At 45.9% G+C, this 18,714-nt stretch overlaps 1 protein-coding gene across 1 annotated transcript in view; it reads left to right on the top strand.

The window, feature by feature from the left end:
• The window catches only part of GXYLT2 (glucoside xylosyltransferase 2), an 81,856-nt gene that overhangs the window by 51,825 nt on the left and 11,317 nt on the right, over positions 1–18,714 (top strand). Inside the window, exons 4-5 of the mRNA XM_056136957.1 lie at positions 8,936–9,187; positions 9,614–9,737. Coding sequence (XP_055992932.1) covers positions 8,936–9,187; positions 9,614–9,737 — 376 coding nt within the window. The remainder of the gene's footprint in view (positions 1–8,935; positions 9,188–9,613; positions 9,738–18,714) is intronic.

The following is an 18,714-nucleotide window of genomic DNA, read 5'->3' on the forward strand; positions in this document are numbered from 1 at the left end:
TGGAATTCTTTTGTAATTGTTGCTGCTGTGAGAGCCACACCTGGAGGTGGGGGTGGGGGGCAGTGGGGAGCCTACTGTGCCAGTACATGCTTTACCATTTGAGTCAGTTTCAGCCAATTTCAGGTATAAATAAGAAGGAGGGAGAGGCTTGATCTTCAAGCCCGTGCTCTCTTACACATGCTCGTCTCTGTTTCTTGGCTTGCCTATTTCTACTCTGGAGAAGCCCATGTTCTCTCTTGAATATGGACTTTTCTATTTCTCACCTCTCACATCTTGCTACAACTTTCAGTAAAAAATTACTTGCCACACACACACACACACACACACACACACACACACACAGATTCTGAGGTTGAAAACAAGTTGTGGTCCGAATCCCTGTGTACAAGCTCTGACATATATTCTATAAGAAAATGAACAGGGTGTTGGAACAGTGTCTGAAACCTAATCATGAACAGCTTTGTAACTGTGTATTTCACGGTGATTCAATAAAGTAATGAATTAATCAAGTAAGTATATTTATCCTAATGTAAATGAATTAGAAAATCTGACAATATTAAGTGGTTTATAAAAATGATTTTCTACTTTACCTAATAATATAGCAGCATATATTCTATAATGTTTGAGTAATGAATAGTTGTTTTTTTATTTTATTACATTGCAAGTGTGTGCCTGACGGTAGAATGTTCTTTCTTTTCTGACTTTCTGGTTTTCGTTTGGGAGCTGAGGAATTTTGGTCCCAAAAAGAAAGTCCGAATAGTCCTAGAAGCCCTATTTCATCTTGTTTATCTTTGTCTAGAAGCAGGAAGGAGGACGCAGACACACACCTGTGTGCGGGTCCAGCCAGGGCAAACAGCTGTGGGGACCCGGAGGAGGTTGAGGGAGTCTTTCCCCGCGTCTCTCTTGACAGAGAAGTCATTGGTCAGCTTAACTGTGCTGGGGAAAGGGCCAGAGCAATAGTAGAGTGGGAAGGGCGCTTGCCTTGTATACTGCTGATCTGGGTTCGATCCTGGCATCCCATATGGTCCTCCAAGCCCCGCCAAGAATGATCTTTGATCATGGAGCCATGAGTAAGCCCTGAGCACTGTGGGGTGTGGACCAAAAATCCCAAAATAAAACAAAAATAAGGAATGCCTAATGCTTCAAAACCAAAAGCAAATAAAGGACAGGGACTAACATCATTGCAAAAACTAAAGGATTGGGGCTGGAGTGATAGTACGGTGGGTAGGTGCTTTGCCTTGTACACAGCCAACCTGGACGCGGTCAACCCAGGTTCGATTCCCAGCATACCATATGGTCCCCTGAGCAACGCCAGGAGTAATTCCTGAGTGCAGAGCCAGAAGTAACTCCTGAGCATCGCTGGGTGTGACCCAAAAAGCAAAAACCAAATAAAACAAAACCAAAAGGTTCTCCTACAAAACTCTGAAAATACAATAATATTAGGGAAGTGAGGTTTCATCCAAGCTTGAAATAGCTGAGTCTACAGCATAAAAAAAAAAACCCTTATTTTTACTTAATGTTTTAAAAAATTCTATTTTTTTAGTCGTGCTGGGTTCAATCTGGTGCATCACACGTGCAAGGCTAGGGCTCAACTGCTGAGCTGCGTCCTTGGCTCTGCAAGACTTTTTGGTGGGGTTTGGGGGAATGATGGGTAAGGGTTTATTTGGGCCAAGCCTTACTGTGCTTAGGGCTTACCCATCGCTCTATGTTCAGGGACCAAATCTGCTGCTAGAAATCGAAGCAGGATCAGCTACATGCAAAGCAAGGGCCTTCCCAAGGGCCTTATCTCTCCAGTCCTGAGCCTTATTTTAATTGGAAAAATACAACATTAATGTTCCTTCTCTTTGTTGTCATTGATACATATATATTGTGAAATGTGGTGAAGGCTGTGGTACATGCTTTGCACATAGACCTGGGTTTGATCTCTGGCCCCTAATCGTCCCCGGAGCACTGCTGGGAGTGACCCCCAAGCAGAGAACTGGGAATAGCTCCCAGGCACTCTCAGGTATGGCTCAAAATAAATAAATTATATGTGTGTTTCTATGCCTCTCCATAGGGAGGGTAAGCTTTTTACTAATCTGACTTAAATTAATTTGAGACTGGTACATCTGGATTCTATGTAGATGAACTCTTGCTCTTTCTGTAATCTCTAGTCTCTAGTCTCCACTTTCTTTCTCTCCAGTTGGCAAAAGGCAAGCTAGCCAAAATAGAGTCTTCTTTTCCTCTGAAGCCTTGTCCTTTCCTCTCTCAGTTCTCCTCCCTCCTCTTATTCTCTTTTTAAAATTTCATCTTGGAGTGATAGTGCAGCAGGAAGGGCATTTGCCTTACATGCAGCTGACCTAGGTTCCATCCCAGCATCCCCCGAGCATTGCCAGGAGTAATTTCTGAGCCAGCGCCAGGAGAAACCCCTGAACATTGCCAGGTGTGACCTGATTAACACTAGCACCATCTTTCAAGGGTTCCTTGAATTCGGTTCTACTTGAACCTAAATTGTGGCTTTTTGTTTGTTTTGTTTGGGGCCACACCTGTCAGTGATCAGGGCTTACTCCGGGTTCTGTGCTCATGGGGCTCAGGTGACCGACTATATGGGATGCCAGGGATTGAACCTGGGTCAGCCACATGCAAGGCAAGCACTTGTTGTGCTATTACTCTGACCCTGGGGAGAGGAAATTTTTAATAAATCATTTAAATCATTTAAATAAAGTAAAGGATGAATGTAATAATTAATTTAATGATTGATTAATGATTAATCTGAATAAAAATAACATTCAAAGCATTCCCTTGCTAAATAAGAAATTTATACTTTCAAGTTTGTTTTCTGGAGCGATAGCACAGCGGGTAGGGCGTTCGCCTTACAAGCGGCCAACATGGCCGACCTGAGTTCGATTCCTCCGCCCCTCTCAGAGAGCCCGGCAAGCTACCGAGAGTATTCGATATGCCAGACACAGTAACAACAAAGTCTCCAATGGAGAAGTTACTGGGCCTGCTCGAGCAAATCAACGATCAACGGGAGGGCCTTTTCCTTAAGTTTGTTTTCTTTTGAAGAGACTTATGTGCTAGTTTCTATCTAAATGTAAATTTGATTGTATTTACAGAAGAAAAACCCTGTTGTGGGCAGGAAGAGAATTGGGAGTATGTTTTTCCTGATTAAGTTCCTTTTCCCTCCCCACCACCAAAACATACACATTAACAGTAACGAAATCTTTTGTTGTTGTTGTTTTGTTTTGTTTTTCAAAGCAGTTATATCATTTAATACTTCCATCAGCTTTGTATCCTTGACAACACTTGGAATTGTCAATTTTTTTGTTTAGATTTTTTAAAATTTTTTCATTTTTATTAGTGAAGCACCATGAGGTACAGTTGTAGACTTACAAATTTTTGTGCTTGGATTTCAGTCATACAATGATCACGTACCCATCCTTCCACCAGTGCCCACTTTCCACCACCACAGGTCCCAGCATCCCTCTCACCCCCCATCCCCCCATCCCACCCTGCCTCTGTGGCAGGGCATTCCCTTTTGTTCTCTCTCTCCTTTTGGGTGCTGTGCTTTGCAAAAGAGGCATTGAGTGGCAATCATGTTTGGTCTATAGTCTACTTTCAGCATGCATCTCCCATCCTGGGAGGATCCTCCCAACACCCTTTATTTGGTGCTCCCTTCTCTATCTGAGCTCCCTTTTCCCCTAGCATGTGTGGCTGGCCTCCAAGCCATGGAGCAAAATTCCTGGTACTAATCTCGGCCACTCTTGGTTGTTAGTCTCCTATTTTGAACAGCAACGAAATCTTAATAAGGCATTAAGCGCCTGAAGTCAGAATCTTTTAGTTGTGCTGGGAGATGAAAGAGGCGCCAACAGCATGTCCCGAAACTCCTATGAGACAGTGCATAGGTGATGAGTGAAAGGGCAGTGAAGTCTTAAGGGTTTTGGAGGATGAAAGCTTTGTGCTCTTTTAAAGCCCTCTGGATGTTTTGTAATAACATTAAGACTAATGACAAATGAGGCTGCACCTAATAATACAACTTCCATATGCACGGAGTTAAAACCTACTTGGACAAAGGGGAAAATAGGTAAATTTAGGGGCTGAGGAGATAGTGCCAAAGATAAGGTGCTTTTCTTGCAGGACACTGGTCTTGGGCTCTTAGGAATCACATGTGGCCCCATGAGTGCCTCCAGAAGTGACCCCTGAGCACAGAGTGAGGAGTGACCCTCCCACCCCTACATCCCCCAAATAGAGGCTGAAGTGATAATACAGTGGCTAGGGCACTTGCCTTGCACACGACTGACCCAGGTTCAAATCCTGGCATCCCATATGGTCCCCTGAGCACTACAAGAAGTGATCCCTGAGCACAAGGCCAGGAGCAAGTCCTAAGCACTGCTGAGTATGACCCCCCGCCTAAAAAAAAAGACAAATCTATAATGAGCATGGAAAAACTCCAGTGTTCCTCTTCTGTCAGTTGTCTATAACTAGCTTAATCATTAAAATCCTATTTGTTGGTATAAATACATTTGCAACGACCACATTTGTCCCCACTGAGTCTAAAGTTAGAACTCTGTGCGCACCTGCGATTTTAGTAAACGAAGTCACTGAGGTGAGAGATGTCCTGATGACACTCAAGTGAGTTATCAGATGCAGTTTTGTCTTGTTTTAGGGCCACCCTCAGCGACACAAAACATGTGCTCCAGTCCTTTGAGCCATCTCCCTGGCTCTATATTTATATGGGACCACCTGGAGCCTCACACATCCAAGATATAAACCCTACCCCTGGGCTACATCTCCGGCCTATCAGATCAGTTATCTAAGATTAATACACAAGAGACTGGAGTGATAATACAGCGAACAGGGCGTTTGCTTTGCATGCAGCTGACCAGGGTTCGATCCCCAGTACCCCATAATCCCACATGCTTCCCCGAACGCTGGGTTGCTCAGAATGCTCAGGGCATACTCCTGGCTCTGCACTCTGCACCCTTGGCACTGCTCAGGGGACCATATGGAATACCAGGGATCCAATATGGGTCGGCCACATGCAAGGCAAGTGCCCTACTACTCTCTGGCCTCCAGTTTTAAAGTGAGGAAATAGACTTCCGAGGGCTGAGCCGCTAGTCCAGGACCACATAATTGGTAGTAGAAGTGAGTTTAGTTCCAAGTTGTTTGACTTTGGGACCCCAAACTTTCAGCCTTCAGGTTTAGTGGCTAAGTCACAACCAGGTGGGAGTCAAAGGGACTTGAAGATGAACAGATGAGAGAGACCCCGGTGGCGGCTATTGGCTTCAGGCGCTCAGCCACAGATGGCCAGCAGGGGGCACTGCAGGTAGAAGCCCGGGTGCAGGGAGAGGCGCAAGTACACCCAGCTCAACCCTCAGCTCTGTACAAATAGCTATTCTGGGTTGCCCTTTTCTCTTCTCTAAAGGCGGGGAAAGGGGGGGTGAGGGGGGAAGCCCTTATTTCTAGTACTGATCATTTTCGAAAGGGAATTAGAATGGCTGATTTTATATTCTTTCCATAAATACTCCTCTTCTCATTATAGCATGCCCAACAATGATCCTCTTCAAATTAACTGGGCAGTAATTGCTGCAGAATCACCTTCAGAGAAACAGTGTAATAGGAAGAGTGGGTTTTCTCGGGTGTTTTTTCAGATAATGAGTTGAAAGGCTTCTGTTGCAAGGGGAAGATGGGAGTTTGGTCCCTGACAAAGTGGGCCCCCAAGAACTGCTTGGAGGTGCCAAAATAAAAGAACAGAATAGAATCTTAGTGCAATAAAATAGAACAGTCGTGAGATTTACAGCTCTCGGGGGCAAAGGAGAAAAAAGTAAGGATAGAATGATAGAACATTTAAGTTTGCATATTTATTTTATTTGCATGTATTTATTTAGGGCTGAAGCGATAACACAGCGGTAGGGCGTTTGCCTTGCACACAGCCAACATGGCCGACCCGAGTTCGATTCCTCCGCCCCTCTCGGAGAGCCCGGCAAGCTACCGAGAGCATCTCGCCCTCACGGCAGAGCCTGGCAAGCTCCCCGTGACGTATTCGATATGCCAGACACAGTAACAACAAGTCTCATGATGGAGACGTTACTGGGCCCGCTCGAGCAAATCGACGATCAACGGGAGGGCCTTTACTTACCTTACTTACTTACTATTTAGCTTGGGGGCACACCTGGTGGTGGTGAGGGCTTACTCCTGGCTTTGTGCTCAGGGAACACTCGTGGCAGTGCTCGGGGGATCATATGGGGTGCTGGGATCAAACCCAGGTCGGCTGTATGTGAAGTAAACATCCTATTCGCTGTACTGTACCAGCCCAGCCTCTTGTGTATTCATTTCAAATAATTGATCTGATAGGCCAGAGATGTGACTCAGTGGTACCAATTCAGGTTGGCTGCATGAAAAGCACATGCCCTACTCACTGTGTTATCACTCTGTACTATCACTCCAGCCCCCTTGTGATTTTAAATAATTGACCTGATAGCCAGAGATGTGGCTCAGAGGTAGAGGATATACCTTGCATGTTGTGAGGCCCTGGTCAATCCCTCACCTAGAAAAAAGAGAGTCAGGCAGATGGCTCAAACCTGGAGTACGTATTTTGCATGCTGAAGTCCTGGAACAACATGGTCCCCTGAGCACAGATCCAGGAGTAACAACCAGCACCACAGGGTGTGTCCCCAGGACCAAAATATATAAATAAATGGAAGGCCCTCCCGTTGATCATCAATTTGCTCGAGCGGGCCCAGTAACGTCTCCATTGGAGACTTTGTTGTTACTGTGTTTGGCATATCGAATACGTCACGGGGAGCTTGCCAGGCTCTGCCATGCGGGCAAAATACTTTCAGTAGCTTGCCAGGCTCTCCGAGAGGGGCGGAGGAATCGAACTCGGGTGGGCCATGTTGGCTGCGTGCAAGGCAAACGCCCTACCGCTGTGCTATCGCTCAGAGGAAAAACAAATTTACCCTAAATATGAAATTAGGATCTTCAAGTTGCTAAGAAGTATATCAAGATGGTCTACTATGAAAAGGTTGCCAGATCAGCATCATAATTTAATTTGTATTGGTTTGCAAAATCTATTATTCTAGTAAACTTTTAAAAAGAGAAAAATCCTATAGCTAGTCAAGTTAGTTTTAAAATTCAAGGAGGTAATAATAGCTGGAGATGATCACACTGGACAAGTACTGAGTGTTAGAAATAGGTAAGAGGATATACCGGATAACCTTTCAGTATCTGTACTGCAAACCACAGTGCCTAAAAGGGAGAGAGAGAGAGAGAGAGAGAGAGAGAGAGAGAGAGAGAGAGAGAGAGAGAGAGAGAGAGAGAAGAAAATTTCCTGATAGAGGCAGGCTGGGTGGGGAGGGGGGAAGTGATGGGAGGGAAGCTGGTACAATGGTGTTGGAAAATGTACAGGTGGAGGGATGGGTGTTGAAACACTGTGTTTGTAAAGATCTATCTCACAGTGATTCAATAATAAACTCCTTAAAAAATAAATAAATGGATAAAATTTAAGGTGGGGGCAGGCTTACCTTGCACGTGGCCAACCTGGGTTCTATTCCCGGTATCTCATATGGTTCCCCAAGACCAATAGGACTGAAACCTGAATGCAAAGCAAGAAATAACCTCTAAACACTGCCATGTGTGCCCCCTCCAAAAAACTAAAATAAAATTATTCAAGGGGGCCAGAGAGAGAGCTCAAATGTAGGAGGCCTGAGTGTGATCCCTAGCATCACATCATCCCCTGAGCATGGCTGAGAGTGAGCCTTGAGCACAGAGCTTGGAGTAGCTCTCTACCAGAGCCAGGTATAGCTACCCCTAAAAAATCCATCACCGTATCACTGTCATCCCATTGATTGTCGATTTACTCGAGCCGGCGCCAGTCACATCTCTATTCATCCCAGCCCTGAGATTGTAGCAGCTCTCCTTACTTGTCTTTCTTAATGATTGGAGGCTCTTTCAGGGTCAGAGGAATGAGACCTGTTAGAGTTACTGTTTTTGGCATATCGAATACGCCATGGGGAGCTTGCCAGGCTCCGCCTGTGAAGGCGGGATACTCTTGGTAGCTTGCCAGGCGCTCCGAGAGGTGTGTGTGTGTGTGTGTGTGTGTATATATATATATATATATATATATATTTCTCTCTTTGATTTGTTGCCTACTATCTGAACTCCATCAAACATGGTGTGGTAATTATGCAAAATGGGTATGAAGTGTCTTATGATGTATCCGAAAAGTGGCCTGGAGCATGGCTGCAGTTGGGTAGTGGATGTCGGCTGCCGGGGCTGGGTCCCTTGGGGCAAGGAGGGCTCTCGCCCACTCCCCTCTAGGGTGCCTGAGCGAAAACAGCCTGGCATATTGTCCAATGGCATGGTTACGGGGGCCTCATTTTATACTCCTGTCTGGGAGGAGCAGCCGTGAGTTCTGGAGGGTGGTGGATGAGGAGATTATCTGGCGCCTGCAGGGAGTGGCTTATGGGTGTGAGCCCTGGGTCACTAGAGACTGGGGGAAACAGGCAGAGGATCTCTGCTCCTGGGTCCTGTTGAGTCCAGAGTCCAAGGTCACAAAGTTCCACATTACCTGGGTTCCGTGGGACTTTACTCCTGTGTGAGGCTTGGGTCGAGTATCCAGAAGGCAGCATGGAGCATGGTGGCCGTTGGGTAGTGGAGGTTGGCTGCCAGGGCTGGGGCCCTTGGGGCAGGGAGGAGTCTCTCCCGCCTTCTCTGGGGTGCCCCACGTGAAAACAACCTGGCACAGAGTCCATAAAAAATGCATAATAATCATAAAAAATTATTACAGACTGAAATCATGGTGATGCATACATAGATCATGCCCGTGTGCATCAACTTTAAATAATGGAGAACTCAGTGGAGTATGTCTGAGCTTGTCGTCACAAAACGCCAGTACAAACATGGGAATGTATTTTCTCATAGGTCTGTTTCTGTTTTCTCTCTTATTCACACAAAGGTGATCTTAAAAGACGTGGACTCCCTTCTCTATGTGGACACTGACGTTCTCTTTCTGAGACCTGTCGATGACATCTGGAAGCTTCTGAGACAATTTAATTCTACCCAGCTTGCGGCCATGGTCCCTGAGCATGAAATCTCCAAGATTGGCTGGTACAGCCGCTTTGCACGCCATCCTTTCTATGGTTCTGCAGGAATTAACTCAGGAGTCATGCTCATGAATCTAACGCGGATAAGAAGTGCCCGATTCAAGGTAAGGAAGTATTTTATATTTTCTTGTTTAAAAATGCAGGCTTGGGACCAGAGAATTAATACAGGGGCTTAGGCACTTGTCTTGAGTGTGGCCAACCTTAATCCTATCCCCAAGCACTACTGGGAGTTAGCCCTGAGAACAGCCTTCTGAGTATAAACCGTAGGCCTCAGTTTCATCCCCTCTGCATCCGTATGCACCTGACCAGCGCTAACTTCCCCCACTCATCTTCCTGTGTCCAAGGCCTTGAGGCCAGAAGGACCCTAGTTCAGTTGTTTCATTCTGGGCAGGGAGCAAGGGGTGGCTGGGGGCTGGGGCCAGGGGGAGGGGAGGGGAGAGGGAGGCGTGGTTCAGGCTCCCAGTGGCTCTTCCACATGTGTGGATGTGCTGATTTGGCCTCAGCCATTCTGATGCTTTTCTCTTTTCCAGAACAGCCTGATTCCAGAACGCCTGGCTTGGGAGGACATGTTGTATCCTCTGTACCAAAAATATAAGAACACCATCACGTGGGGAGACCAGGACTTATTAAATATCATATTTTATTTCAATCCAGGTAGGATCTCATGTGAGAATGCTGATTAGGGTGGGTTAGGGCGCCCACGGCCCCCCAGAGCACATTCCAGCCTGGCCAGTCATTCACTGACTTGAATTGGGCCTGTGTTCCTGCCAGGCCGGGTGACACCCGCCCAGGGGCCTTTCAGAGGGGGGGGCCTGAATCGCCGACACAAAAAGCCAAATGTTGAAACCTCCAACACTGGACTCCTTTTAGTTTTTTGTATTTATATTAATTTATATTAATTATATTTTGTAGACAAAATTTATATTAATGTAGGCAAAAGCCACTACTGTTGATACAGTTCCAGAGTTGAAATTGATTAGATAACAGAGCTCCATTATTCAATAAGTATAAAAACATCAACTTTTATTTTTTTGGATCTGTATTTTTTATTTCTTGGCTCTTTTCATTTTTTTTTTATTAGTGAAACACCATGAGGTACAGTTGTAGATTTACAATTTTTTGTGCTTGGGTTTCGATTATACAATGATCAGATACCCATCCCTCCACCAGTGCCCATTTTCCACCACCATGGATAATATCCCTCCCACCCCCATCCCCCCATCCCCCCTGTCTCTGTGGCAGGGCAATCCCCTGTGTTCTCTCTCTCCTTTTGGGTGTTGTGGTCTGCAAAAGAGGCATTGAGTGGCAAACATGTTCAGTCCATAGTCTACTTTCGACATGCATCTCCCCTCCTGGGAGGATCCTCCAAACATCCTTTATTTGGTGCTCCCTTCTCTATCTGAACAGCCCTTTCCTCTAGGATTCCCGGCTGGCCTCTAAGTTATGGAGTAATCCTCCTGGTGCTGATCTCAGCTATTCTTGGGTATTAATCTCATACTTTGTTACTTTATATCCCCCAGGTGAATGCAATCTTTCTATGTCTATCCCTCTCTTTCTGACTCATTTCGCTTAGCATGATACTTTCCATATTGTACCACTTGTATGTAAATTTCATGACTTCATCTTTTCCAAGAGCTACATAGTACTCCATTGTGTAGATGTACCAAAGTTTCTTTAACCAGTCATCTGTTCTTGGGCATTCAGGTTTCTTCCAGTTTCTGGCTATTGTAAAGAGTTCTGCAATGAACAAACAAATGCAGATGTCACTTTGACTACACTTTTTTGCCTCTCTGGGATATATTCCCAGGAGTGGTATTGCTGGGTCAAATGGGAGCTCAATTTCTAATTTTTTGAGAATCGTCCATACTGTTATCCAGAAGGGCTGAACCAGTCGATATTCCCACCAAAGTGAAGGAGGGTCCCTTTCTCGCCACGTCCGCGCCAGCACCCGTTGCTTTTGTTCTTGTGGATGTGGGCCAGTCTCTGAGGTGTGAGATGGTATCTGATTGTGGTTTTGATCTGCATCTCCCTGATGATTGATGAAAAACATCAACTTTTTTTAATGTGAAAATCGTTATGTATCTGATCACGGGGTTGTTAAGTCCTTGTCTAAGAGTTTGTTCAGCTGCTTGTTGCTAGTTGAGCCTTCTTTGTGATTGGTTTCGTGTGTTTGTTTTTTGTTTTTGAAGTAAAAACAGATTTTATTTGGAGGTTTTTAGGAAGGGGAAGGAGGGAGAGAAAGTGAGAGCAACATGCTCAAGAGAGAACCCAGCTTCTCCAAAAGCGGAGAGAGCCCCTACACACATCCAGCATTAGGCAGGAAAGCATGAAAGTACACATCTCAAGAGGGGAGATGCAGGCGACACATGTGCTCGGCCACGTGGGCACAAGCAGCACATGGGCTGTGATTGTTTTTGTTTGTTGAGTTTAGTTGCTTTGATGTTACTTTCCCACCTAAATGTTGTGCTCCGACTAGAACTTCAGTATTGAAGAATTAGGAGGTGTTGCAGCCCCATACAGCTGTGCGGTTCAGAGACTTCTGGATCTGTGGTCTGAATGAACTGACCTGGCGGTGGATATGGGAGGTGGGCACGGCTGCCCAGGCTTCTGGAAGTATGGGAGGGAGGGGGTGGGGGAACTGGCCACCTGACTCCGAGGAGACACCAGAATTTTCAACCTGGGTGCTGGGTACCTGAAATTATTGGCAGTTTGGCATCTCTGCAGAGAATATTAGTGGAGTGGTGGAGTTGAGTCCTTGGCATGGCTGCAGTGTGTGTGGGGGTGAGGGGAGGGGTGGTGGGTACAGCTTTCAGGAGTCAGGACTTCATCAGGGCAGGTACATGTCCCCTTTCCCCCGCCTCTTGAGGTCTCCCTTAACTCTGTTTAGTTCTTGATTTGCTTGTTTGTCTTCTCTGTTCCCTTCCCTTGGCTCCTGTTGAGATGCACAGTGCTTGATGGGGCTGTTCTCCTGGCCCAGGTGCCGTCACACACCCTGGCTGGGCACCAGGCATTGCTCCATCCAGGGGGCAGCATCACTGGGGTTGAAGACCTACATGCACGTGGGCAGCACCAGGATCCAATTTCCAGCCTCAGACTCGCAGTGTAGGTGCTTCTGCCGACAAGTCCCTCCAACTTCCCGGGATTCCGTGTTTTTTGTGTCTTTTTAATTTAATCACAATATTCTTCTAAGAAGGACAGTCAAAGTGAGTAGGATGGGACCAGAGCAAAAGGACAGCAGATGAGCTTGCTCTTCAGGCCCGTGTTCTCCCTTGAACACATATCTCACTTGCTACTCTAAAGAAGCCCGTGTTCTCAAACACTTCTTCCTCTCCCCTCATATCTTTCTAAATAAGTTTCAATTAAAAAATTACCTTGCTTTTTCAAGAAAGAAAGAAAGAAAGAAAGAAAGAAAGAAAGAAAGAAAGTTAGTTCAATAGGTAGGGCTCTTGCTTTGCACGCAGCAACCTGGGTTTAATCCCCAGCACCCCATATGGTCCCCAGAGCCCCATGAGAGTGATCCCTGAGTGCAGAGCCAGGAGTAAACCCTGCATACGACCAGATGGGGCCCCAAACCCAAACAAACAGAGGTCCTGTTAGTCTTGACGCTGGATAGATTTCAATTTCAGGTTTCACCTCAGCAACTGTCCCTGTCACATCACACCCAGAGCAGATGTCCCGTTCCCATTATCTACCTCCCAACCTGCCTTCTCCATGTCTCAGACCCCTCACCTTCCCTGCTGCCATCTACCATTCTACTGACAGATTCTAAGGGTTTGTTTCTGTGTTGTTTGTTCATTGGTGTTTGTTTTTTGTTTTTTGTTTTTTAAATATTCCACCCATAAGAGAAAACAGACCAGGTTGGTCTTTCTCCTTCTGAGTCATTTCATTTAACAGCATCGCCCCATGACCTCCCCATGTTACTGTAAAGGGCAAGGTTTTCCTCCTTGTTAAGGCTGAGCATTGGCGCTAGAGTGATAGTATAGTGGGTAGGGTATTTGCCTTGCAGATGGCCGACCCCGGGTATCCCCGGCATTCCATATGGTCCCCCGAGCACTGCCAGGAGTGATTCCTGAGAGCCAGGAGTAACTCCTGAGCATGGCTAGTGTGACCCCAAAAGACCTAGCATTGCATCACCTTGGTCCAAGTGTCTACACTCAGCAGTGTTCAGGGGCTACTCCTGGTTCCTTGCTAGGGGTCATTCCCAGTGGTGCTCTGGGGACCATGCTGTACCAAGGATTAAGCCTCAGACTTCCGTATGCAAACCATGCATTTCATCCCTCTGAGCCAGTTCCCTAGTCACCTATTATTTCTTCTATAAACAAGACTCTGAAATTAAAAGCTAATAATAACAAAAACTGACTCAAAGGACCAGAATGGTAATATTGAGGGTAGGATGCTCATCTGGCATGAGACAAACCCAGATTTGGTCCCAGTATCCCACATGGTCCTCTGAACCCCACCAGGAGTGATTCCTGAGTACAGAGCCAGAAGTAACCCCTTAACACTGCCAGGTGTGCCCCCCCCCCATCAAAAAAAAACACAAATCCTGGGTAGGGGTGTGGATGATCAAATCCTAAAAAATATAAAAAGTAAATTGATAATGGAGTTTCTGGAAAGGATTCTTAGTATAAAGTCATGAACTGGAAGGCATGTTAGCCTCTCACTAATGGCATGTTTTACTAGATTCCATTGTAACAGTAACAGTTAGTTTCAAGTTGCCTTTTCTTCTAAAAGCAGATTTCATTATTTTCCAGATGTAGGTATATTACTTAGCATATTTTCATACAAATAAATTATCCTGGAGTTTGTCAAGTGTAGAAGATACTTTTAATAATAATAAGCACATTGGTAGGGACGGGAGCTGTAGCTCTTTGGGCTGGAGCTTTTGCTTTGCATGCAGAGCTATAGGTTCAATCTACCACCTCATGGTCCCTTGCCCCATCAGGAACCGCCCCTGAGCACCGAACCAGGAAGAGCCCCCTAGAGCTGCTGAGTAAGGCCCCAAAACAAGCAAAGCAGGCTTCACATCGAAATCCAGGCAGCAGAGAGAAGGCTGGCAGCTTCAGCTGGGGGTCTGCAGCAGGAAAGAGGCACCAGGAAGAGTCTCACATGCCCTTCTCTCACCGAGGCTGTCTTTCCTGTCTTTGAAAGGATCCTCACTCTCTGTTCCTTAGCCCCAAAGCCACAGACCAAGGGTTCATTCCAGGTGCAGCCACACAGAAGGAATAACTCCACCCCAGTTCCAGCAGAGAGACCGGTTGGTTTCAGCCTGAGCCAGGTCAGGAGTGTGGAGCTATAGAGTCATTGCTGAAATATCTGATGTACCAAGTGCCAAGCGCTCTCCTAAGCTTGGTTTTTTTCTCCATCCTCATAACATCCATTTCACAGATAGAGGTATCAGGTGAAAGAAGGTAGATATCGTTTGCTGCATAGCTAATGTGTTCCAGAGTAAGGATCTGTATAATCCTGTATTTGAGGGGCAGGAAAGTTCTGAACTGGATTCTGGGAAACTTAGTGAAGGCGTTCTCTCCTTTAAGTGTTGATGTTTTCACTCTATTCTGTGGCTGAAACGTTCTTCCCAAGCCGTATTCCCAAACCAAGGAATTCGAAAGATATGCACGGTTGAGTGCCCAGGACCCCTCTGATCCAGTTGCAGATGATCTGAGGATGTGGGAGTTGATAATATTGGGAGACAGTCATGAGCAGTCAGGAAGATGAACACATGCTCCTTGTCATTACAGGGGCTGAAAACCAGCCCACTTTATTCCCTCTGCTCTCTCTTAGATCACTGGGTTTGAAAATATGAAACAAAGTTACCATGGAGTCAAGTTGCAGTAGCAAACAAGTATGCAAGTATTATAGCTTCAGCTTAGTGAGTGTTAGGTAACCCAGGGATTGTCCTTTGTATGACCTACATGTGATCTCCCTATTTCATACTTCATCCAGAACTTTTAATAAACATGGGAGCTTTGCATGAAAGTCCAGTGACAGCCATCATATTGTAAGCTTTTTGCTGTTGTTAATATTGTTAGTCCCTTATGTCAACAAGAACAAACTATTTTTTAAAAAAAAAAAAACACTAAACTTAAAAAAACCCCAAAAGGGCCAGAGAGATAATATAGTGGGTATTTGCCTTGTGCATAGCCAACCTGGGTTCTATTCCCTGCATCTCTTATGTTCCCCAAGCCCACCAGGAGTAAGCCCTGAGCAACCCCAGGTGTGGCCCAAAAATGAACAAAAAAGCCTAGAGATTTGCTACTTTCTTCTCTGAAAGGAGAGTTGGGCGCACACCCCACCATTACAGCTCTTTTGAATTCAGTGGATCAGCCAAGACACATAAAACCTCAGCTCATATCTGCAACGTTCTCAATGGTCATTAATGCTGCTTTTAAAAGTGTGTTTAAGGATGAGCAGCTAGGGGCCAGAGCAGTAGTATAATGGGTAGAGCACTTGCCTTGCACGTGGCCATCCAGGGTTTTGAGCCTCATCCTTGGCATCCCATATGGTCCCCTGAGCACTGCCAGGAGTAATTCCTAAGTGTAGAGCCCAAGTATCACCTGGTGTGTGCACCACTTCCCCCCAAACAGAATGAATGAGTAGCTAAAAGTTGGCTTCAAAACTCTTGATTTTAGATAAACTAAATATAAGTTTATATACTAGTAAATATAAAGTTATGTACCCCGTGCCCGTGGCTATGGAATTTCAATGTTGGGTTATAGACCTGCTCAGGTGGAGATGGCTAAGTCCATGGGGGCGGGGCTGAAGCCCATGGGGGCGGGGCTTGCAGGTAGCTCAGCCCCACCCCCATGTGCTTCACTTAATTTTCTGTGAAGGGGAGGCAATGCAGTTTCTTCAAGGGATAGAAGGCTGGAGCTGACATCTTGACAGGTGTGGTTGAGTCAAGAGCAGTTTCACAACAAAGAATGTATCTACTCATGGCCAGTAGAGAATTCTACATAGAAAACTGGGATTTGGTTAATGTGCTTTAGTTGCAGGGAAAAAAACTCCAGCTAAGGAGGCATGGCATGAGCACTTGAATCACTCCAGGTCTCCGAGGAATTCTCTCTCTGGGAAGCTGCTAAGCACTAAAGCTGATTTCTCAGTCCCTCTGAGGCCTTCTGGTGTCTTTTGTTTTTGCTTCTCTCCTGTGATTCTGATTCCATTTCTCAGGCTAGTTCTTTGGTTGCACATGGTCCAATTCCTTGAGAGAGGGAGGTATGGAAATGAAGGGAGAGGACAGATGGGATATTGGCCTTCCTTAGCTTCTGACTTGACTCCTAGCCCAAGGGTGAATTAATTCACTTGGATCGGTAGACCGCCTTTAAAAAGTTTTTTTCTGTGAATATTCCTGTTTATTTTTAATTTTTATTTATTTATTTATTTATTTATTTGCTTTTGGGGTCACACCCGGCATTGCACAGGGGTTACTCCTGGCTCTGCACTCAGGAATTACTCCTGGTGGTGCTCAGGGGACCATATAAGATGCTGGGGATCAAACCTGGGTCGGCCGCCTGCAAGGCAAATGTCCTACCCTCTGTGCTATTGCTCCAACCCCCGGGACCAGCATTTTATTTATTCTCTCTTCAGTTGATAGACATCCCAGTAGTTTCCACTTAGTAGTTATTCTGGGTTTTTCCTTTTGAACATTTATGTACAGTTTTATGCGTGAACATAGCTTCACTTTGTTTTCATCTGGGCTCCACACCCAGTCGTGCTCAGGGCTTACTCCTGGCTCTGTGCTCAAGGATCATTCCTGGCAGTCTCGGGGGCCACGTAGGGTTCTGGGAATCACACCGTGTGGGCCACATGCAAGGCAGACGCCTTGTGCATTACACTGTCTCTCTGCCCATGGTCTCACTTTTCTTGGTGGGAGACTACCCTTGAGCTGGTTGTTGAGGCCAAAAGAGCAAAGTTAGGGAAAGTTTTCCTTCCTCAGACATGATCAACTAGGTCTAGATCTGTTCTTCCTTTCTTCCTTCCACCCTTGCTTCCTTCCTTCTTTCCCTCCACCCTTCCTTCCCTCCACCCTCCTTCCTCCCACCCTTCCTTCTCTCCACCCTCCTTCCTCCCACCCTTCCTTCTCTCCACCCTCCTTCCTCCCACCCTTCCACCCTTCCTTCCTTCCTTCCTTCCTTCCTTCCTTCCTTCCTTCCTTCTTCTCTCTTTTTTTTGTGAAGCAAAAAGTTTTTATTGAAAGTTATTTAGAAAGATGTTATTTAGAAACATAAAGTTATTTAGAAACAAAGTTATTTAGAAAGGGGAGAGAAAGAGAAAAGTACATGTCCAGGAGAGACTAGAGTGGAAGTAGGCAAGAAAAGAGGCATAGAGACAATCAAGCAGGAAACATGTTCCAGGGAGAGCGCATGCGTGAGGGGTCTGCCAGGGCTTTTCTTTCTGGAGGGGCAGTTTTTAGGACAGTGACTGTGACAGAGAAGAAAATGAAACGAACCAGGTAAAGAGGGTGAAGAAGGGCTCCAGCCAGAGAAGGACAGTAAATTTCTGCCTAGAGAGAGACACAGAATGGTGAATATCTATATATCTATGTATATATATATATATATACATATATATCTGTGGAATGTACATGGAGTATGATGTGTACACACACATAATTCAGAGCAGGGTAGTCATATGGGGCCTTTTGCACTCTGGAGGAAGTTCTCTTGAACTTTGTGTTTCTTTCCCCTCACATTTCTCTACATTTCTTTCAGTTAAAACTATTTTTTTTACTCAAAGTAAATAATCATCTCTCTCTCTCTCTCTCTCTCTCTCTCTCTCTCTCTTGCTTTTGTTTCTGGGCCACACCCAATGATGCGCAGGGATTAACCTTGGCTCTGCACTTAGGAATCACTCCTGGTGGTGCTCAGGGACCATATGGGATGCTGGGGATGGAACCCAGGTCAGCCACATGCAAGGCAAGCACCCTACCTGCTGCACTATTGCTCCAGCCTCAGGATGAGCCTCATAAGTAGCCTGCCCTGTAGCTTGCTCGCACCCTGCTTGGATCACTGCCTTGATGGCCGGGTAGGGGAATACACTCTGCTCTCCCCGAGGCACTGGCGGTTATGCGTGGGATGTGGGCTGACATGCCACAGATGGTGCGAGGGCTGTTCCGGCATACTGGCATCAAGTCATTGTTTGAGGCAGTTATGGAAGTTCCTGAGCTCTGACATAAGCTCAAGAGAAGATGGAGTGTGTGAGAAGAATTGTCTTTCGCAGAGCAGAACTGGGTGCCTTAAATGGAGTTGGGCTGTGGAAGTGTAGGTTGGTGGAATGAACGGAATTAAAAGAATAGAGTGAACGGGGAAGTAAATGGGAGAGAACATTCCCAAAGAAAAGCACGAGGTAAAATAAAATGTAATAAGCAAAAGTTGCCAAGAAAAAAAAAGAAGAGAAAAATCTAACTGTCACTGTCACTGTCCTCCTGTTGTTCATCGTTTTGCTCGAGCGGGCCCAGTAACGTCTCCATTGGAGACTTTGTTGTTACTGTGTTTGGCATATCGAATTCGTCATGGGGAGCTTGCCAGGCTCTGCCATGTGGGCGAGATACTCTCGGTAGCTTGCTGGGCTCTCCGAGAGGGGCAGAGGAATTGAACTCCGGTCGGCCATGTTGGCCACTTGCAAGGCAAAC

Source organism: Sorex fumeus, unplaced genomic scaffold (genome assembly GCF_029834395.1).
Source record: "Sorex fumeus unplaced genomic scaffold, SorFum_2.1 ptg000122l, whole genome shotgun sequence".
Classification (NCBI taxonomy): Eukaryota; Metazoa; Chordata; class Mammalia; order Eulipotyphla; family Soricidae; genus Sorex; species Sorex fumeus.